At 34.3% G+C, this 23891-nt stretch overlaps 2 protein-coding genes across 2 annotated transcripts in view; one reads left to right on the forward strand and one right to left on the reverse strand.

Annotated features, from left to right (window-relative positions):
- LOC137660073 (uncharacterized) overlaps positions 1-22438 on the forward strand; it is a 25604-nt gene extending 3166 nt beyond the window's left edge. The window contains exons 4-9 of the mRNA XM_068394795.1: positions 501-699; positions 2300-2487; positions 2843-2927; positions 4698-4844; positions 12743-12829; positions 20538-22438. Coding sequence (XP_068250896.1) covers positions 501-699; positions 2300-2487; positions 2843-2927; positions 4698-4844; positions 12743-12829; positions 20538-20659 — 828 coding nt within the window. The 3' untranslated portion in view covers positions 20660-22438. The remainder of the gene's footprint in view (positions 1-500; positions 700-2299; positions 2488-2842; positions 2928-4697; positions 4845-12742; positions 12830-20537) is intronic.
- LOC137614376 (26S proteasome regulatory subunit 10B) overlaps positions 15604-23891 on the reverse strand; it is a 67821-nt gene continuing 59533 nt past the window's right edge. The window contains exon 8 of the mRNA XM_068344165.1: positions 15604-15619. The gene's annotated coding sequence lies outside the window, so the exon portion shown is untranslated. The remainder of the gene's footprint in view (positions 15620-23891) is intronic.

Below are 23891 nucleotides of genomic sequence, written 5' to 3' on the forward strand. Positions count from 1 at the left end.
ACAAAAATTAGTAATTCTTTATATTGTTGCAATTAATTTACTTAGCACTCTATATGAAGTATGGTGAGTAATTTGTATATGAGTAAAGCCTACAGCCTGCATGATCAGAAGAAAATATATTTGTGGAAATGGGGATTTTGGGGTTGGTTTGGGGATATGAAGTTTGGGCCTTTGGGGAATTTTACACTAACATATCTAGCAACCCTGTTCAACTACCCATTTCCATTTTCTGACTAGGTGCAAATTATCATAGGGACATTCATCGTTAAGAAAGGGAAATGAAGCCTTTGAAATAGATCTACCCTTGAGAAAATACAGTAGAATATGTCTTGGAAGTCTTATGTACGGTCCTCCTTTCCTTATATGGGGCCAGATATAATGTCATACTATGCTCCCATCTGAGCCTTTCTTCAAGTCTTAATCCTGTCACTTCTTTAGCCACCCATTTTCTGACCAGGTGCAAATTATAGCGACATTCATATTCCCCTTTATTCTTGCAGTTGTTCGACATGAACAAATTCCAGCAGAACGTCAACCGTGAGATGCGTCGTCAGTACCCAGACAGATCCAAGCTAGAGTTGCAGTGCGTGTGCATCATCGCCTTCGTCAAGAACGAGGCAGATCTCCTCGACTGTCCCATCTGGGTCATGATGGTCAATATTGTTGCCATGGATATGCTTAAGAGTAAATTGCCTCCAGGTACGTTTTCATTTTGATGAATCGGTAGAATTTTAAAAGTTCAAAGTTGCAGCAAATGGTTTTATTTTGACCAGGCTGACATGAGTCTTTTTATAGTTTATATATGACATCTGTTTTCACGTTTTTAATAGTTTATACAGTATATGACATATCTGTTTTTGACGTTGTTACTGTTTTTAGAATGATTTTTTGTTAATTTGTTCTCATCATTTATTTATTTCCTTTTCTCACTGGGCTATTTTCCCTATTGGAGCCCTTGGGCTTATAGCATCTTGCTTTTCCAATTAGGGTTGTAGCTTGGCTAATAATAATACTGTAATAATAATTGGGAATAAAGGGAGAACTGTTGTACCAGTTTGCATTGGTTTGTAGTTATTGGTAATAATTTTTCCTTTTAATGTGTTTTAGTTAGTTTGAATATTATCTTGATATAATGTTTTTTTGTAAATTTTTTCTTTGATTATTTTTTCAAATAGCTTACCTCATTTTTTTAGTACAAGTGTTCTTTAACAATATCATTATCATAGTAGGCATGACTGTAATCTACAACTTTACGTGCTTGTCTTCATGTTTTAGCTACTGGAAGTTGTTATCTTATATTTTCAATGTGTTAAAATTGTTTATACTTTTTAGTATTCCTTCATATACAAAAAGAAAAAAAAAAATCCCAAGATCATTATTATATATGAACCTCTATAAAACTCACCACATGAAGAGAAACTTCTAAGATCAAGGTGCTCAACAAAATCAGTTGAAGTCAGCCTTCATAGATGATATAGCAGTACAGTATGTGCAATATTAATGCGGAGACAAGAGGGTGGGCTGTTATATAAAGTGATCATTGGACATTAATTTATTGATAAATGCCAATTCCCCTCCTTGATACTATAGATTAAAACAACTTGAAAAATGAGTAAAGTGCTTGTATAATTCAGATGTTTTTGTGTTTAAAGGAATATTGCCAAAAACACGGAAGAAATTTAGAATGGATTGTTTTGACCGTTTAACCCCGATTCATACCATGCAAGAAAGATATGTGTAGGATGACTTAAAGGATTATTTAAGGAGTCCTACAAAGGTTTAACGAGCTTAATATAACCCAGTTGGAAATCTAAAAATTTAAGAGAGAGAAAATAAGAACCAGACACTAAAGTTAGTCTCCTTGAGGGTGTTTTGTTACATGACTTCTGGTTTAAAAAATGATTATATACTGGTCACATATGCGTAGAAGGTCTTAAAGAGCAGGAGAGAAAATAGGGATATACATTGCACAATATAAAGTACTGAAATAATAATAATGTGAGTTTTACTTATGATTTAGTCTTCGCGTACAGTATATGCAAAATGAAATTACATTTTTGTTCTCTTGATATACTGTGCTATATAATGGTTGGTTGTAGTCTCCTTTTTTTCATACCAGACTTATTAGGTTGATACTGTGCAACTTGAATTATTTCATGTGGATATATGTTCAAGTATTTCCACTGTATATCAGACTTTGCAGGAATGATGCATTTTTAAAGAATTTTAAAGTCCATAGTAATAGTACACTGGTTATATTGTAATTACAATTTTTATAAGTGGACGTATTTTCCAACAGCTAAAGTTGCTCCCAACATTCGAAATCGACCAAGGATCCCCATTCCTGATGAGGACCCCTACAGTGTCGCAGGCTCTGGTGCTTCCTCTGGATCCTCCGGAAAGGACCGTAAGGATAAGCCCCCCAAGTTGCCCCCACGAGACAATCCCCACTACCCACCAGGACCTGTGCCTAGATCAAATGGAAAGGTAATGCTTGATTAACAAAGTAACTAGAGCTTTCATAAATATGTGCAAGTTTAACTGATCTCATTTTATACTCAGCAATGCTTTCAATTCAAGTTATATTTATCCCAACCCTTATTAAGTTAGGTATCAGTTTATATGTACAGAAGGATCATTAAGCAAGTTATTCATATTGTGTGATATTTCAATCTGAAATAAATTTTCCATGAGTTTTTCAATCAGTAAACTTTACCCAACCAGGAATATTATTCTTTGTTCACTTTTTGTAGGAATTAAAAAAAAAGTAACCTTTGATGTATGAATAAATTGCAATATGTATAAACTAAGGATGACATTGAAATGATTTTATATCCAACAGTCCGATTATGATGTACTGGATGAAAACGCATTCCGCAAGTTAAACGCAAGGAATAACAACAAGTCTAATAAGGATCGCAAATATGGTAAGAGAGAGTGTCCATTAGTGTAGGTGTGTTCTTTTACATATACTGTACAATCTTACACACATATTCACTAATAGAAAGTCATCCCTTATATCCAACATGGATAACTGGGGCAATACTGCATATTACTGTATAGTAATTGCTTTATTTTCATGTCCATACACATTTAAGCAATATGCTGTATGTAACATAAACTGCTCATATATTCACATTCAGTATACTGTAGCATAGACCTAAGAATAGGTATGCGTTTATTTGCAATATTCATTATACATTTTACAACATTTTTAAAGCTATTTCCTGTGCTTTATAATTAGTTACATTATCTTGGATTTATAGGTTACTCATTTGAGTGCCCCACAAGGGGGTTACTGCCACCATCATTGCATTGTAGACAGTACTGAATGGTCTTTGCAGTACAGTATCTGCCTGCACCTTCTGTACTTCTGTTCCCCCCTCCTTCTTGCTTTCTGGCATCTTAAGTTTTACTTCATAATGTAATTGGAGAGGTAACTCTGCAGTTACATTTCAATGAAAAAAAGGCCTTAGCACGGGATTTCGGGCCCAAATTCTATAAATCAGTAGAAAGTGAGAATGAGTCGAATAGCTCACCTTGACACACTACTGTACTCTCATCTAGAAGACAGGGAAATGCCTGAGGAGTACCACAAAGAATGTGAAAGGTCACTTGTATTTTTATTCAGTACAGTATATAGTTTGCCATTCTTTTAAATTAGTTTATCTGCAGCTCTTAAGAAATATATTGTAAGAAATATATTGTACTGAGCCCTGTGATCATAAGGGAATAGTTTAAACACGTGATCACTTAAAATTTGTCCTCTGAATGAATTCTTATGTTTAATCATTGGAGTTTTTAAACTCTGTCAGATTTTAAAGTTTGGGTAAATTCTGAGCTTTTATTTTGATGGTAAAGTCTAGAGAACACCATTTAGATCAAGCCACATTATGATAATAACCAATACGTACTCTAATTTATAATCGAAGTGCTGCAAATTTTCCCTATGCCTCACACTTGATAAAACTGATTCTTTCTAAAAGCACTTGAATAAGTTCAAAGTGGGTTTAAAACAAAGAATATTGAAAATTAGTTTTCAAACTATATTTTTCAGTGAAACTCATTTAGTATATAATCTATAAAAAAAAAAATTTGAAAAAAGCCATTGAGATTTTATTAGCCAGACAAGAAAGATTATGAAAAATCTGCATAAGATTAAGATATGTGTTTTATCAACAAGGTTCTTTTAACAACATCATGATACTACTTTCTCTCTTTTATCTTTCCATTTTTTCCTCATCATTGTGTTAGGTTAATGCACTTTTTCATAAAAAAAGATATGTACAGTAAAAATGAAGCTACAAGCCAGGATTTACTTACTCTACATGTATTTCTTGTTATTGTCAATTTATAAAAGCAACACTCTAGCAATGAAAAGGCAAAGAAAGAGAATCTCCTCTTATTACCATACAAAAATGTTCACTGGTTGTTTTGAATCTAATTCTCACAAGAATATTCTCATAATGGCATTATACAGTATGTATCAATAATCAAGGTTCTGTAGATAATATTGAACTAATTAGATTCATGTGTATATTGTGGATACAGAGAATGAATATACAGTACAGAATCTCATTTAGATTTAAGATTATCATTATTGTTATTTCTGTATCATCTTCATTATTATTATAGTATCATAATCATCATCATTATCACATATAGAAAATGAACTAAAGTATTTCTTTACTTTTCAGATGACCCTTACTATTGTGGCCTCCGCGCTCGCATTCCCAACTTCGCTAAATCTAAGTCGAAGGGTAAAGCTGAGCCGGTTCGAGCCCCATACGTCAACGGTCCCCCAGGCCCTATGTGGCATACCCGCAGCTTCGATTCGGGCATGGGTAAGGCTCCCTCCACCCCACCACCACTACCCCCCACTTCATCGCACCCACACTACCCCCTTTACGCACACCACAGTAACAATAGCAGCAACACCCACCGAAGACAACAACAACAGACTCTGACACGACACCAACAGCAACAGCAACATCAACACTATCACCAGCTTTCTCATCACCATCACCATCATCCTCACCATCAGTATCGTCATCACGCCCACGCATATAGTAGGATGAATTTGTCAATGAAGTCTCGTTCCATGTCTCCAACCCCTGGCTCTCCAACTGAGGAGACTTATCTAGCTCTTTCTGCACCTCCGCCTCTTCCCCACTGGATTCCTCAACCCTCTTTACCTCACCATGGTGTATCCTCCCCTCAGTCTCTTCCACTTTATATTGATTCCCATCCTCCAGTTTATTCAGATAGCGATAACTATGTACATGAAGATGATAATGATGGTGATGAGGGGAATGCTGGTGTTGAGGATTGAAAAGGGTAAAACCTTCTGTTCCTCTTATAGTTATTATTGTAAATGTTGCAGAATTTACATTACGTAGGTTTTCACACTGTCTAAATGGTGTGCTGTTGCCTACAATATTAGGTCTTTTTTCTACCTTTGTAACTTATGGAATATAGATTATAGTGAATCAAGGCAGTAAAAATATTGGCAAGTAAGTAGTTCAAAATTCTTTAAATACAGTAATGCTGTTTTTCTTGCATACTGACTGAAATTTTACACAAGTAGTGAAAATTAAAGGTAAATCGGAAATTGTGATGGTAACTTTCTCAACAAGCTTTTGGCTTTACCACTCCAAATATTCATAATGTTTACTCACTAAAGGAAATGTGTGTACTATAAATATGCTAAGAGATTTTGTGATATTATTACAAAGTAGATGGCTCATTGATTTCAGAGCAAATTATTTCAAATATAATATTGGAGTATTAAGTTCTTGTAAATTTCATGTACAAGAAGCAAGTAGATTAGGTTTGTATTCTTAGGAAACCTTGTAGACACAAGCATCTGATGATTAATAGTTCATATTAAAAGATGAGCAGTTGAAAGGTCCCAGCATAAATGTTGAATATGAAAGTTCTTATTTCTCTTGTATTGTACATTACTACAAATGACCTTTTTGTGTGAGCAGCTCAGTGTTTTCTTCCAGATGGAGAAGTTTATTTTAGTTGGAGGGGTTGTTGAGTTTAAGATACCTATAGTTGGAGTTTTATATCTTTTGTGCTCAATTCTAAAATATAGAATGAGGGTGATTACTCAGTTAGGCACTGTACTATATTTAGAGATTAATCTATTAACAGTGTACAGTACAGTAATTTTAACTTTGTAAGTAATTTATCTAGTCATTGGGTAAATTTATAATAGTTATATAATAATGTAAATCTAGTTAATAGCAATGTACTGTTTAATTACCGTTTATTGATTATAAGTGATTATGCACAGTTACTATTGAATTTGTAGCATTATTTCAATGCCAGTAATCCCTTCTGAATCTTTTAAAGCAAAATATTCCACCGCATAAAAGTATTCATGGCTTCCTTGAACATTTAAATATTAATAATACATAATTCAAGATAAAAATACATAATTTTTTGTTCCTATACAGTAATTGATTTTCACAACTTGAAACCAAATCTTTATTCAATTCAATCATGCAAACTTGTCTATGTAAATTTATTTGGGTTGATGGCAATTTTATTCATGAGGGACTTAAATATGGTAATAATTTCACAGACGCATGTCTAAATGAACAGACATTAGCAACTATGGACCAGGCCTTTTCGTTCCTTAGCACCACTTCAAGGAAGTCGTTGGATTTCATATCCTTGATGAAAAGTAACTTACGATGTAAAATTAGGATTTTCGTCTTATATTGGCAATCCCTTGGAAAGTTTTGCCTTTAAAAAATTAAGTGATATTAATTACCAAGTACAAGATATATAGTTATGTAGTTATCTTTGGTTGTAAATTAGATAAAGTTAGGATTAAGAAACCAGTCAGAAGAAAGGTTCAAACATTCACTGTAATTTAATGATTCTTAGAAATTACAGTATGACCAAAAGTTGCAGATTCATAAGAAATTGTTGCATAATATCAACTATTTTGCAATGCTTGTAGTAAATATAAATTTCCTTTGTTTCTGAATTATTTACTTGCCAATAAAGACAAATTAAAGAACATGTACACGCTGTACAAATATTAAGAGTTGAAAATTATTTTTTTTTTACCGTGACACAACATTTATAACATACTCTACAAAACTGTACTTCCATCTGACCTCGGCTTCACTCTGAGCCTCAAATGTAATGTAGTAATATCCTTGCTTCTACTTAAGAATGAATTTCTTCTCTTAGCCATTTTTTTGTATTCCTCCCCATGATAGGGGTCTTGCATATAAGAACTTTCTGACATCAGATTCTTTGGATGTCTCAACATCTGTACTGTAAATATAATTTCTCCTTCAAAATGTATAAATGCCATTTTCCACACTTGTGGGATATTTACTTAGTTAAAAACTCCACTCCTATGAAGTGCATATTATTTGCTAGTATCTGTTTACTTCTTAGTTCTACAGTAGTTTATCTCTGTAAACATTTTACACCATCACAGAACACAATTTGTTTCCGTTAAAAAATCCTCATAAAAGGCTACGTGCCTCCTAGTTTTCAACCCCACCGTGACCTTGTTTCCCCTCAACCACGATCTCTATACATATCCCTTCCTCCCTCCATGACGATCAACGTCAACACTGTGACTGACTGAAGTGATTGAGATGGGATGGTCCGCTACCAGTCCTTCCTCAGACGCATCACAAACGACTTCTTGTTGCCAAGGGTAAGACATCGATCATCTGCAGTGATGTTCCTTTGAGCGTAGGAAGCGGAAATAAGGTACTTTTTGAGAACTTACCTGAAGTAAGCTTGTTACAAAAGCAAGCAGAAGGGCAAAATTGCTTTGCATATCACTTAGTGTGACTATTTCATTAAACTGGAGACTATTGCTGCTTTATGTACAGTATAATCTACATGTAAAAAAATAGCTTATGCATTCTTAGGCAGTGTTAATAACTTGACTTGCATTGCAAAGTCTTCTTACGCTCAAAGAAACAATAGGTAGTCTTAAAAGTCTTTATTGCATAATTCCTGTGCTGTATGCTTTACGGCTTAAATTATTTTTAAATATTCATAACAAACTTTCTTGCACGAATTGAAATGGCATGTACAAAGCTAAAGCAAAGTGAAATATTTTTTTAAGTCTTTTTGTAAATATTTTCTATTATGTCATTAAAAATACTTTCATAAAATGACTTCAATATATATTTTGTTCACTAAATTTTGTCAGTAGTGAATAGTTTTGTATCTAAATTTTTGTTTTAAGTAAATGAATTTCCCTTTTTCCAAAAGTCTACTCATATAACAGTATAGTATTGTATATACTGTACAGTTCACTGTGTATACGCCTTTCCAGGGCTACAGGGATTTTGCATTAAATGACTGCATGACTTAATGGTAAAAAGCATGATCGTTCTCAAAATTAATTCCATTTGACTACCTGACTGATATTCTAATATGTTTAGTAAGACCCCAGTTAATCGAAATAGACTGAATATTCCCAACCATACAATGATACAAGCCTGAGTATAACTACATTACTCTGTCTGACTGGTAACATAAAACAGGATATATTTCATACATCCTACCAGATATTGAACATGATGTTGATTTATTAATTCAAGATCATTGTTTATATTAACCAATCAGAACTGAACTCACTAAACCTGCTCATAATTTTTTCCATATTGCAAGGCCCTTGCGTAGTTTAGCTATTACTGTATACTTTACGTGGTGCAGTATATAGTTTCTGTGCCTAGTAAAGTTCTTTTTATAAGATAAGGATGAAAAGCCAGCCAGTTATGATGTGTTTTTTGTAATTTTCCTCGTCATTTGTGACAGCTGGTTTTCGTCTGTCAGATTCTTACTTTTGTATTGAGTAGCATTTATTTTTATCAGTCTAATCAAATTTTATTTTTTCCCAAATTGTTTTTGTAGGTGTTCAGTACAGTTCGTCTTGTTACTTTTTGTCACTTTTCACACACACAAAAATGTATCCCCCTAGCCCTAGGCCCCTTTTATGCATTATTTACTTAATACATCTTGGCACAAAAACTATAGGCACTAAGAATTTAACATTAATGTAATTTTCTATCCCCTGAGATATAGTATTACATATATTGTAAAAACAATTTATATGCAGAAATAATTAAGGAATGAAAAAATTACTAAATGGAAAATACTTCACATGGGGCTCAAGGGAACAAGAATCTCAGGATATAGAATGTATGATATGGGGTTTAAGAGAGTTAAGTTTCCTCGTATGTAAACATATTGTAAATCAGTACAGGACAGTATTTCAAGTTATTTAAGTCAGCTTTTGATGTAGCAAATTTGTTGTTAGTATAATTTATCTTTTGACATAATTTTGTTCAGACGATTCCCCGTTCGTTCGTTTTAGACTTACCTTATGGAAAACGCAGGCGCTTGCGTTGTCAGTCCATAAAGATGATTCCCCACAATCAGATAGGACTAAATATTAAATGCTTTTATTATATGTAGGTGCTTATAAGACTTTACATCAGAGCTGTATTTAATTGTATATGCTATCAATTGCTGAGAGGTCTCATTTTAATTAGTATTTGACTAAGCTTACTCAATTGCGACTTTGATATACAATTAATTTTATAGACATTTTTTCTCGGTAGTGTTACTTAGACCTGCCCTTGTGTATGGAGCATGTCATAAACACATTTATGACAAGTATTTCATACTTTTAGGCTTGATAACAATTACGTCATTATAGTATCAAGATATTCAAGCTGGCAAATACAGAAAATATATCCATACTGGCTGGCTGAAATATTTTATAGACAGCTCATTATTCTTAATTTCAATGTTTCGTTACAATTTATTTCATTTGTTTTTTAATGGCCTGATATTTTACCTGAATGTGATCTTACCTTTGTTTAGTAGAAGTATCATAAGTATTTTTTATATTTCTTAAATTTTCTAAATTACAGGAAACTTCCTGATATTTTTAGCTTTTAATATTGCAAATCAGTTACTTTCTGCATTAATTTTATGTGACCATTTGAAGTTCCTTCCTCTCCTATGCACTTCATTTTAGATATTATTCACAATAGTGTAATACCTTCAGTAAAGTAACATATACTGCACTTCAGTACTATAATTCAGTAATTTTAAGTCGTAGAGCTACGAAGATGCGTTTGTTCTTGCATGAATACAAGCCTTCGTGCTTTTAGTAGGGGTAGATTCTGGCGACAGAGTCTAGCCCTATTAAAGAACTTAGGTTTGTGGAGCTAAGAAAAGAACATATTACCTTTAAAATTTGTGATTTTTAGAATTATTGTTTGGTCTTCCAAAATTAGACAATCCCCCATTAAGGTTTGTGGAGCTAGGAAAAGTACTTATTACCTTTTAAAATTTGTGATTTGTGGAATTATTGTTTGTTCTTCCCAAATTATACATAATCCCTCTTTAAGAAATCATTAAAATCTACTATGGTAATTTCTTGTGCAAATATATTTTTATTTAAATACGTGCAGGGTGATGATGGTGAATGTAGAATAGACACCAGCAGCGAGATTTTCCAAGGTTATTTAACGATAGCTTGTAGAAAACCTCGGAACTAGCAAAAAAATAAATTCTAACATCACTGTAAATGTTATTTATGCTTTAGAATTTCTACTTTTTGTGATATTTTACACTTTGTTTCAAGGCAGGATACATGAAAAAGCTTTAATCCAAGTATATACCTAAAATAATAACCTGCAAAGTACTTGAATAAGAACATCTCGCCTACAAAGAAAATACTCCACCCTTTTCTTATTAAGCAAAATATTAATCCTCATGTATCCTTCACCTTGAATCTTACTTCCATGTGACATTTTCCTCTTGTTGGTTATGAACATGTCACAATTGCAGTGCCTTTTAAAACTCCTGTTCCGTTTTTTTCAGCATAGAATTTAGTGTTAGCTTCAACTCTTCCTGTCTCTACTTTTGAGTCTCAGGGTCAAGGGAAGGTGACATGATTGTGATTTATTAAAGTTATGAAAGATAAAGTAATAAGAATTAATTTTGGCTAGGGTATAAAATACTCCATTTATTATCGTTCATTTACTGTTTGTAGACTCGATTCCTTAATCTTTTAGATTTATGAATTTTTATATAATGAATGTGGCTGCGGTTACTATTATCGTAATAGATATAATATAGAAGTTGGTCTTATGATGGCACAGGTTCTTGTTCCCGAATTAAAGAAGTTAACCCTTTTACCTCCAAAGGACGTACTGGTACGTTTCACAAAACTCATCCCTTTACCCCCATGGACGTACCGGTACGTCCTTGCAAAAAACTGCTATTTACGTTTGTTTTTGCATATTTTTAATAATTTTTTGAGAAACTTCAGGCATTTTCCAAGAGAATGAGACCAACCTCACCTCTCTATGACGAAAATTAAGGCTGTTAGAGCAATTTAAACAAAATATACTTCAAAATGTGCTTGAAAAAAATAACCCCTGGGGGTTAAGGGTTGGAAAGTTCCAAATAGCCTGGGGGTAAAAGGGTTAATAAATCTGTTGGCCTTATTGAAAACAATTCTAATTCCACAATATGTGGTGTACAGTGAAATTCAGAATGACGCCAGTATTAGGTATACTGTACCAAATATGGCATGGAATGTACAATAAATGATACCATGTACTAATCAGTTTGGTACTGCATTCTGTTGCTTCTAAATTACAGTTTTGTCAGTTTATAGTTGATATTATATCTTGTTTAAGTAATTGTTAAATTCAGAACAGATTTACAGTATTATTCTCAGCATTACTCCTAAAGCCCTGTCTATACGATCGAGCATGCCAGACGGGCAAAAAGTGATACCAGACCACAATGGTTTAGTAAGAATGAGGGTGAATGACGTCAGAAGCGGGAAAACCACAGACAGGGATCTGGCATCATGCAGTGTTGCCAGATCCCTGCCTTTAGTTTTCCCGCATCTGACGTCATCAACCCTCATTTTCACTAACTATTGTGGCCTGGTATCACTGTTTGCCTGTCGGGCATGCTCGATCGTGTGGACAGGGCTTTAAACTCTGCAGCATTGGACCTGCTAGGTAATAGTGCGTATGATACTTAAATGCATTAGGGATTGGCAAGAAATAACAAAAGGATACTATATAAGGGTGTGTGGTGCATTGTAGTTAACATTAATTTTTTTTTTTAGGATAAAATAATTTTCCACCTGTCTTTGTACCTTCACTTCATGTTCATGCCCTTCTATTTTTTGTACTTAGCTGCTGTCTAACTTCTACAACATTGTCTTGTAATTTGCAGCCACCCTGATTTTGATAATGAATCATTCAGCCCAGTCTTTGAGTCTATTTTCGTCTTAGTATTCAAGCTAAAATACTTTAGGTTTATGATGTAATATTAATAGATAGTTTAACAAGATAGTTTTATTGAAATACTGGATTTTCATATGGCTGGTCATTTAAAGATAAAGTACTGTTCATTTATTTAATTTGTATAAATAGTAACTCTACCAAAAGCTGCACTCGATTGAGCAGGAAAAATTATGCACTGTCTTAAAAGGTACAAAATGCCTTGGAAAGGGAATAGGCATTATGCAATCATGTCACCTTGAATTAAATTTTGTTTTGTTTTTAAATACTATTACTATATACTGCTATTTCTATTACTACTATTCCTTTTACAACTGTGCCGTAGTTTACAAGATGTCGAGGGAGCACAATTTGCTTTTGCTATGCACCGTCTCTTTAAGCATGTGTGTGTCTTTTTTCTTTTCTAGCTCTTTTGCAACACAACCAAGCCCAAAATATTCACAGGCTAGACCGCAACCCCTGCTCTTGGGTGCCAACGTTACCAGCAAGAAACGGTGAGTGAAGGGGGCAAAATTATGATTAATAGGGCTTTGGTATGTGAAATTTACCTCACGGTATACTTTGAGTAAAAAGAAAGAGCAACTGCACCTCTTCCATTAGTAGTTAGTGATTATATTCTTCCTTGCAAACTTTTATTTCTGTTTTTCAGATTGCAAAATTTTCACACAAGTAAATGGTGGTGGTTGTAGTCATGCTTTTTCATTTTTATATCTCTTCATTTTGGAAAAATGTTTCTCTCCCTTGTGAAAATTTGTACATTGTAAATTTACTTCTATTCAATAAGATTCTTTTACCAGTATGAACTTAAAATAATTGTTCCATATTTTTTGTATTTTATTTCAGTAATTTACATGTACAAATATTTTCAGCTTTTTTTGTCTCTTAGAAACTTTAAATTATTTCAATGCATGTCGTTTTTTTTAAAAGTGACAGTACTTTTTTGTTTTAAATTTCTTGACTTGAACTTTCATTTCTGAGTGCCATTTTTCTTTTTCAAAGTTAAGATAAAATCTTGTTCCATGTATAATGCACATTTAAATTTACTTTAGAATTCCCCAGTAATTAAAAAATAGTCTCTTCATAAATAAAATAAATAAAAACTTGAATATAATCTTTTATGTTTCATGGTATGTGCGCACTTCCATTTCTGTTTAGGACAACTATTCTCTTTATGCTCATTATTGTATATTATTACCTCATAATTTAGCCTAATATTAGATTTAATATTAATCATTATCATCACCCTATTTTTCCTTATTTCTCATTTAGTTATATTTTAAGTATAATTGTCCCTGAGGATTACAAATGTTGATTTAGAGAATAGTAGGATAAGACCCTATAAAAAGTTATTGAAATAGCATTCCATTATTTCATACAAAATACTAAATCTAATGAATATTACCATTTCCCTTAGATTATAAAGTTTACATTGATGATACACTAAAAGTTTTATAATGTAGACTTGTTCAGTCTTTCTTCACAAGTCAAAACGATAATTAAACAGTATCCTACTATTCTCTTACAAACTACTAGGTTATATATCAACGCAACCTCTTGACAAATGATAATCAAATTTCCATTCATGTTAATTGTTATACCGTTACATGGTACATTTGTGATGTCAAATGAAGGGCATTGCTGCTCTGTTCATAGAGGGGCTCAAAATTAATTTCTTCAGGTCTCGAGTAGCATAGAGAATTTTATTCTTGGACCTATTTAGGTCAAGTAATTACTTGAAAAATCAGTTTATTATGAATATGTTTTTTTTTATTTTAGGCCCAGTGTGCCTTATTAATTGTTTAGGAATTTATTTATTAACAACTCATAATGTTAGGGCCTTTTTAACCTATGAGGTTAAAAAATATATGTATTTAATATATATCTAAAGAGCAAACTGATTCGACGAGGTGCATTTCATAGCTTAATAAGGTTTATACAGAACAATTACAATAGAAAATTTTTAGTAATGTTTTGTAAAGAATAGCCCAGAATTTTTATTTGTTTTACTGCATGCTATTTATTTCAGTTTACTAAGTATGATTCTGGCAGAACAGAATTCCTACTCTTGCGTTATAAGCTTAAGATAACATATTTCTATGACTGCTGTATTTAATATTTTTTTTGCATGAATTTATCTTATTCTCTTAGCTTTACTGTATTAATGTTCTTTTTCAAGCATGGTATTTTGTTTAGTATTTATAGCACATAATCACCCTTACTTAGACTACTTAGTGTCTTTTTAAGCACTTAATCACTCACTTAGACTATAGTATTTTCAAGATATAACCAACCTTAGTTAGACTAGTGTTTTCCGAGCACATAATCACCCTTACTTAGACTATAGTGTTTTTGAGCACATAATCTCTCTTACTTAGACTACTTCGTTTTATCAGCACATAATCACTTATTTAGACTATAGTGTATTTTAGCAAAAAATCACATGACTAGGCAGTACCAGACGGCCAAACATCATCACCAGACATGGATGGGGGCAGGAATGAACACCGATGATGCCAGAAGACTAAAAGCCAAAAGGCATGGATCTGGCTAAACACAATGCTACCAGATGTAGCATAGTCCCATGGTCCGTTTAATTGTTCACTGGGCAAAGATTGGTATGAAAAATTGATCACCTATGTCTACATACAGATACTAAACTCAGTCGAATTTTGGGCTCGGGAGTTATAAGGTCATTTTCAGTCCCGAGCAGAACAAAATAACCTTAATGTAATGGAAAATAAATAAAATCCCACTGAAGCATTGTAATTACAACACTTTGGAATAATGCAAGGGGAACCACAAACCTAATATAGTTACCAATCAGACTTTAGACCCAATTATGTAAGAATGTACCCAAACAGGATATAATGTTTTTTAGATGGTAAAAACATTTATAACCATACATAAAACAAATGTATCCAAACAGGATATAATATTTTTGAGAGATGGTAAAAGCATTTATAACCATACATATAATATTTATATGGGACAAAACCCCCCCAAAAAAAATTAACAGCCAGATATCACACAGTAAACATGGTAACTTCTGGAATCATGTGCATGCTAGTGTCAAAATTCCTTGCCCAAATTACAAATAGTGTGGTTGTTTGCCCAGTGTTCCTTTGTCTGATGCCATCAGTGATCATTGCTGTTCCCTACTGTGCTCTGGCAAGGAAGTTTTCACGGTTGTCTTTAGGATCGTGTGGACGCACCGTTACTTAGACTAGCATTTTCCACGCTTCACTTTCAAAAGTGTGTTGTTACCTTCATGCCCAGTACATGACCTATGACGAAAAACCGACTAAAGTATTCTTCTTTCATATATATCTTGTTATATACAGGATATACTTTCTTAGCGAATAATGAAATGCATGATGATGTGTATGCACTTTCTGATAAACCTTTTCAATTTTAAAATAAGTACAGTAATCTAATCTATTTTAAAATGTAGATCACAAAACTAAGGGGGAACATATATCAGGAGATTTATTAAAGGGGGTAATGCGACGTACTTCAAGCATTATTACAGGGTCCTTGCCCAGATTTCAGCCCTTTAATCTACCTTTGTTCCCACTTCTTTTCTTCCTACTCTTAAACCTCTCACTAATTAAAAGTTAAAGTTGCGGGTTTTAGGTCTCCCCTGAGACGATCTTCATCATCTCCTCGGGCGACCATAAGCCAGCAGGGACTATCACTAGCCCCATCTAACCTTCCCCCCAGGCGCCACCCTGGGGAGTACCCCCCGGTAGAAGGTCTCACACTATTCGCGCCTTAGCGGAGACGCTTAGTATGGACCTCTGAAACAGGAGCCCGCGACGCTACCAACCTAGCTATCCCCCCAAATGCACCTCAAAACAAGGCTACTATATTCAAATTACCTTTAAATAAAAAATAAATAAATAAATTCCCAACCAGCAAGGGATCATATTCAAGTGGATGTTCTAACTGGGGCCAGGGTACATGAATCTGATAAACAGAAGAAAGTGTCAAGATAATGCTGTAGCTAAAAGGTTACTAGTTAAGAGGGTGTCAATAGAATTAAATAATTATTCAACCCTATATTAGATGAAAACCTGAAAAATAAATATAACTCATTTCTTTTGTAGGTGGTACAGTATTTAAATATATTTCCTTGCACAGACAAATGTAACCAATTATTCTTTTGGTTATGGGGATGTGGTTGTGTATTTTTATTAGCATAAATAAGCATATTGCATACAAATACAAGCATATTGCATACAAATACTGAAGTAAAAAAAAAATAGAACAAAAATAAATTCTTTAGTAAAAAGCCACTCTCTTTATTCAAAAGTGTGTCTGAAAGCAGTAAAAAAGTACAATAACTTTTTACTATTCAAATATACAGAAACCAATGTAAGGAATGGTAAAAAAAAAAAACAGCAATATTGTATAAAAAAAATACAAAAGGAAAGCTCAAACAATTAGTCCGGTCTTTTGTAATACTGGAATCTTGAGAGGGATTCCAGTAAAAAGTCATTCTTCCCAAGGTTTAAAAAAGAAGCTATTGGGAACCCAGAAAACTAACCCCATTTAAAGGTTTAAAGGACGCTTATGAACGGCAGAGGGACAGTGGCCTATCAAGCAGGACAATGCCCTAAAGACTGACCATATACATATGATCAGTGTCCGAGCCCCCTCTCCACCCAAGGAGGGCCAAGCAATGGCTGTTGATGATTCGGCAGATACGACCTATAGGCTCCCCCAAACCCTCATCCTTAGCTCACAAGGATGGTGAGGTTGCAGCGACCAAAGAAATTAATGAGTTTGAGCGGGACTCAAGCAGGACAATGCCCTAGAGACTGACCATATACATATGATCAGTGCCTGAGCCCCCTCTCCACCCAAGCTAGGACCAAGGAGGGTCAAGCAATGGCTGCTGATGACTCAGCAGATAAGACCTATAGGCTCCCCCAAACCCCCATCCTTAGCTCACAAGGATTGTGAGGTTGCAGCGACCAAAGAAACTAACGAGTTTGAGCGGGACTCGAACCCTAGTCTGATGTTTACCAGTCAGTGACGTTAGCACATCGACCACCACAGCCCTAATGATACCAATAAAAACAATGCCTAGGTATCACCAGACTCATCCCAGTCAGTTTAATTATAGAAATACAGTACAAGACATATTTCAAATTATGCCCAAGCATAAAACGAAAAAACCAATGAACCTTGGAAAATTTTTTATTCATCAAATTTCATTTTCAAATTGGAAACGAAGTACAAGTTTCAGCACAGAATGAGAATCAGCCAGTAAATAATTATTACTTCACACTGGACATCTAAAGGGATTTTGACGAAGGAAAAATCTATTTCTGGGCAAGGGACCTGTGTCGCTCCGTGAAATGCTCCTTTTATACCACCATTTCTAAGGTATAAATACTGCTAAATATACCTGAGAAAAAAGTTGCATGGAATGCCAGGAATAAACTCAGCTCGCTCACCCTTATAGGGTGTTGGTATAGAAACTGGGGCGTGTTAGAACCACATATTTCCAAATTATAAAATATCTAGACACTATAATTGGAAAATAGTTGTAATTCAGTAAGAAAGGCATTAGCTTTACTCCTGGTTAAAAAAAATACTATAGCTCATATTAGTAAAGATAAATTTGATCTGTTTGTTTATCCGAATTCGTTATATTAACCAAGAAAAGTGCCTAACTATTTTGTTCCTATTCACATCATCTTTTGAATGATTCTACCTCATTATTTCCATCCTATACACTTCAGTGCCCTCTTTTTCAGGGCGGCTTATGTTCAGAAGAATACATGTCATGACTCAATTACTGACAATTGACTTTGACTTCAACATTCCCTGTCGATTGAAGATCATATCCTTGACTGCCTGTTGGTAAAATTAAGCTATATTGCATATAAAAAAAAAAGAGGAAGAAACACAGACTAGAAATACTGTAACATGATGAACTGAATTCTTGTATGACCTAAGTTGAGAAAGGCAAAGAAGCACACTCGAGAAAGTGCAATTACAAATTTATGTAATTTTTCAGTTTTAAAACAAAATCAGATACAGTAGGGATTCATTTTCAATCAACTTCCTCTTCCCGGTTCTCATCTCCATGCCAGCATTTCTATTTTGTAAAATTCATCCAGTCTCCCCCCTTCATTTTCTGTCTCATTAAATTCCATAAATCCTGTTTAATACAAGGAATGAATTTGGAAAGAGAGGTCATCCATCAAGAGTCTATTTTTCATTTGATATCATAACGGTAATAACATCACACAGATGATCGATTAACAAACGATTCCTTCCATTCTTTCCTAGAAACTGAATGGGAATCGTACTGGGACTCATGAACTGTGTATCACACTTAGTCAAAAAAGTGGAAGCTTAAGAAAGGCGTCAAGAGGCTTCTAGGTAAGAACAGATCCCTCAAGAGCTAAAGTATTCTCATCACAACGGCAGTAAAATCATGAGTCTTCTTAGGTTAAATGATACCCGGTAGAGTCTGTACATATGAAGTCATTTCTTGTCATGATGGATGGTTTGTTGTGCACTAGTGTCATTCTTACCTTTTTTGGTCTTTTTATCATTTGGTCGGATTAGCTGCAAGACTTCATTTATTTGACCTCGGGAATCCAAGTAAATTTTCTTCGTTACATTCTCCTGCATGAATAAACTTTTTATCACAATATGTCCATAAACACACTTATGTCTACGTGCTTTAACGTGGTATTCAGCAGTCAAGATGATTAGATTTAAAATTGATTAATCATAATCGACTAATTCAAATATTACCAATGATGATAATCGACAAGATATATTCTTATTTTTGATAAGTGAAATGATGTAAAACTACTTAAAAGATAGTACTTGCTATCACGATCTATTACTGATCAGTTAAAACATCACTCTTAAAACGGTATATATTTTGAATATGCAATTGTAGATGAAAGAATAAGAAACATTCTTGTATACATCATATAATTCAATCATCTAATGAATATGAAGAGTAATTTATATTCAATCATTTCTGCCAAGTAGAATAACGGTGTTATTTCTTTAATAAATACGGGTAACTCGCTTAAAATACAGTTTAGCAAACATTCTATAGACCATGAAGCAGAATGGCACTAGGTAAAGCACTGGAAAACTAGAAAGAAGGCTAATTTCTATATCGTCACCCTCATAAAATAACTGCCTAAGTCATTTTCTCCACTTGTTGGGAAATAAAAACAACCTTCTCATTTCCTAATTCTTTATATCATTGTCTTGAGCTTCAATTAACAAATTCTAATTCACAAACTCTTCTGTTAAGAATTTGCGAATTGAAACCCAAGACAATGATATAAAGAATTAGGAAATGAGAAGGTTTTCTTTTGATTTCCCAACTAGTGAAGAAAATGACTTAGGCAGTTAGTTTATGAGGGTGACGAAATTTTACTTTCATTTGGACAATAGAAATTTTGAACAATATTTCATGTTGTCTTGAATATGAATTCAGATTAACATGACATATTTGGTAAGAACCCTCCTGGCTGGTTACCTTAAAACCTTTAAAGTTGGGTAAAGCTACATTTGAAAACAGGTTATTAACTGCAGTAGGTCTGAATGTTTAAGTAGTCTTACCTTTATTAAAAATGTTTGGTCACCAAATCGTCCCATCTCCCCTCCAGTTTCTTTGAAAGCAATATAGCATTGGGAAAATTCCACAAAATTTAATGGATAACAAACAACAGAATATTGAAGGAAAAAGTCTATCAGTGTTTCACGTTTCATTATTTCTTTAGTTTTGTTTTTAATGAGACAAGTGATTATTATAAAATATAATTTTGTGGATTAAGTTCCCAGTGCTTTTCAGTAAAATTAAAAATTTTCTTGCAATCTTAAAAAGAGGCATGTACTATTTGGGGTCAGTTTTTTCTTATACAGTAGCCTATTTTCCCTTCTTTCTATCTGTTTATAACTGTAGAAAAATTATTTTCCTACTTTTTTTAAAGCCTAAGAAATCTATTCATGATCTAGATCAAAAGCACTTACAATTAATAGCTTGTTGCAATGTTGATATGTTTCACTTCTGCATTAATTTTCCCTCTTGCCATATTTTAAGTTTAGAATAAACTAAAAATCCTCTAATTATGAAAATATTTCACCAAACCATTGTAATTATTATAGTTCATGTACCAATTACTCATTTTCAAACTCTGTTTTTTGTCCCAACAGACTCTGATTTCACCGAATCTCCATATGCCCATCTGTACGGAAGACTTCCGCTGCCCAACAGAGCGTTTATGCCACCACCACCCCTCCACCCTCGCTCCATGTACGTTGGTGAATGGGACTGAGATCCCATCATGAGGAAAATCAACATGGAGGGGAAGGTTTAAGAAAGGATATTTGCAGCTCCTCACTTCTCCAAGCAATATGGGGAGGGGAAGTTGAGGGGTTATTAAGGGAGGAATTTTTTTGAGACTTGGAAATCAGAAACTGATTTTATAGAGTCCTCCATTTTGCAACTTGGTTAATTTTATCATTATATTTCATTTTATATGATTTTCATCTACATTCCTTAGCTTCTTATCTTCTCGTGTGTGTGATTTTCCCGTCGAAAATCAAACAGACCTGGATCAAGTAGCGCATATTGCGTGAGTTGAGGGGTGTAGCTGTTACAAAGCCTCAGTACTTTAAAGAGGGAGGTGAACCTCTAACAGCCTTTATGTATACAGTGCTTCTGATTATTTGACGCCATCAGACTTTGCTGGCAGCTGTTATAATAATGATAATAATACTTCAGTAAGTTATTTTTATGGTGTAAATACAAAAGTTTTGTGAAAGTCCACCATAAGCATATTTCAACTTTCTTTTACAAGGGTTTTTTTGTCTCAAAATTAATATTCAAATGAATAATACTTTTTACTTTTGTATTTGAAGGTTTTCAAGTTAACTCGAGTGTAACTGTAAAGCCTTCAGTAATACAAAACTCATTCACTTTACATCTATGCCCACAAAGTACTCTTAACTTTCTGCAGACCACAGCGTAATATTACCGAGGAAGATAGAATGTTGTGAATAGTACTTGTAAGAGATGTGATACCTCTTTGGTCAAGATTGTCAGCAATTTAGCCATTTAGCTTAATTGGATCTGGCCTATTTTGAAAGCATAGTAATTTAAATTTACGGCACATGAACAATTAGTGGACTTATCACTTATACTGCTGCTATTTCTATTTTTCTGGCAGCCATATTGGATTGCCCGTTTTTCCATTTCAGTATTTTTTTTAATATTTTGTAAATACCTGATATTCTGCGAGTGTAAATGATGGTACTGTAATTAAGTGCATATTTCTTGCATTCGCTCCTTTAGTACTTTTACAGAATTAAGTGAATTACCTTTAAAGGATTTGTGTGTACTATACTATATATATACAGACAATTGAGCATTGTATTGTTCATTTCATGAATTCTGTTAAATTATTAGGGTACTTGTATATCCAAGTGGAATGCAAAAATTATGCCTTATTTAATGACTTTGTATAATGGAACAATTTACATTTAGTATATGATTTATATGCCATAATGTAATGAACAAGGAATGATCAGATGAACACCTCTGTTGCCTGATTTGTTTTCTTCAATTACAATTTAACAAGGCTATAGCAACAGATTTAAAATGCCATTGTTTATAGTTATGGAGGGAGAAATACCCAAAAATAGGGTTCATATCATCAGTAACCCTTTTCTTTGTCAGCCAAGTTTCCCTGTTGATCATGACACAAGAGAAAGGATGCAAGACTGAACATCTTTGCTGCTGACCCACATGTAATCATTTGTAAATAGTGATGGCAGTGACTTTTAAAAGACTTGGACCCTTTCTCCATATTTTTTATTTGTGTGTTTATGTATTTCTATCTCTCTCTCTCTCTCTACCCTTCTCTTTATAGCACACTAGTGGATGAAACAACTTCATCCGAAAAGCGTAGTTAGAGATGTTTTCCACCATTTAATGTTGTACTCATGATTATGTATGTATACTCAAAACATTTTCAGCAAAATCTTTTTTATGAGTGTTGTACACTTGTATCTTACCACACACACGTTTTTAAAAACAGTTTATTTACCCAATTGTAACTACTGTATATGTGATTAAAATAACTGATATGATACTTTACGTACTTCCTTTTCCTCATCTTATTGAAAAATAACAAATTTGTAAGATTGTATTTTTCCTAGTATACAAACCTGGAGCTATTTCTGGGTCGACCTGTGGCGGCCGGTGAAAAGAGTCCTTCTTATATATCTTTTCTGATAAAACCTTCCAATTATACCAGAGATAGATAAAAGCATGGAATGCTGAGGTTACAACCCTCGATTTCTATTATAGAGGTCCCGAGTTCGGTCCCGGCCAGGGACGCGAATACCGTGAGACCTTCTACCGGGGGGTACTCCCAGGGTGGCGCCTGGGGGGGAGGTTAGAGGGGACTAGTGATAGTCCCTCCTGGCTAATGGTCACCCGAGGAGGACGATGTAAATCGTCTCTGTGGAGACCTAAAACCCGCAACTTTTAACTTTTAAATAGCGGAGGGTTTGTATTTACGCCGGAACAAATGAAGGTTTAAAAGAAGTTGTTTTGACAAATGAAAAACTTATTTTTGTGGAGGTGCTTTGTGGTCACCAAGGACTTTCCTGTTAAAGGCTGGAACAGGGAATACAATTAGACAAATACCTAAGAAATATTGTCTCCCAGTGAATAGAAGAAACCTCGCGAACTTGCCACAGCACCTCAGTAACTGAAAGTTACCAGCTATATGTGTTAGGTATGATGTTTCAGTAAGAAATCCTCCCTCCAGTTCTTGCCACACAGCACCTCCCCAAGAAGTTTTTCCTTTGCCAAAACTCCATTTTTGGGGTGGTTAAAGTGCTGTGTGATCTCCAAGGACTTGGTACCCGAAGTACCTTGGTTATATAGTCAATTTTTTTTAGCGAGGCAGATTTGCACCGACTCGCAGCAGTGCCCTTTTAGCTCGGAAAAGTTTCCTGATCGCTGATTGGTTAGACAAGATAATTATAACCAATCAGCAATCAGGAAACTTTTCCGAGCTAAAAGGGCACCGCTGCGAGTCGGTGCAAATGCGCCTCATTAAAAGAAATTGACTATAGTGCCCATTACAGGACAGCTGTCTGCCACCAAGCTCAACCTACAGCTCGTGCACATGTTCCCAAGAGTAAGAGGAGAACCTAACAAGTCTGACTTACATCACAAGGGTGACCGATGAATACTGTATCTGGAGCCTGGGCTTAACCCTGCAGGGGTCTCGAATTTGCTAAGTACTACACAAGCATGTTGAACTGCTTGGATTTGCTTCATGTAGTGCTTATTGTACACCCTATGTCCAGACCAACCAACCCATAAAACAATGGGTGTCCTGAAATTGCATATTACCAAAGAAAGCAAATGTAAAAGCAACTTTACTCACATCGTGGTTTTTAGGGATGGAGAAAAGATTAGCCTTTTAAAGAATGGAGGGTCATCGAGATACAGATAGCCTCTGTTGAAAGGAGCTCATTGGTCTGGATGTT

Source organism: Palaemon carinicauda, chromosome 20, assembly GCF_036898095.1.
Source record: "Palaemon carinicauda isolate YSFRI2023 chromosome 20, ASM3689809v2, whole genome shotgun sequence".
In the NCBI taxonomy this organism is placed as follows: domain Eukaryota; kingdom Metazoa; phylum Arthropoda; class Malacostraca; order Decapoda; family Palaemonidae; genus Palaemon; species Palaemon carinicauda.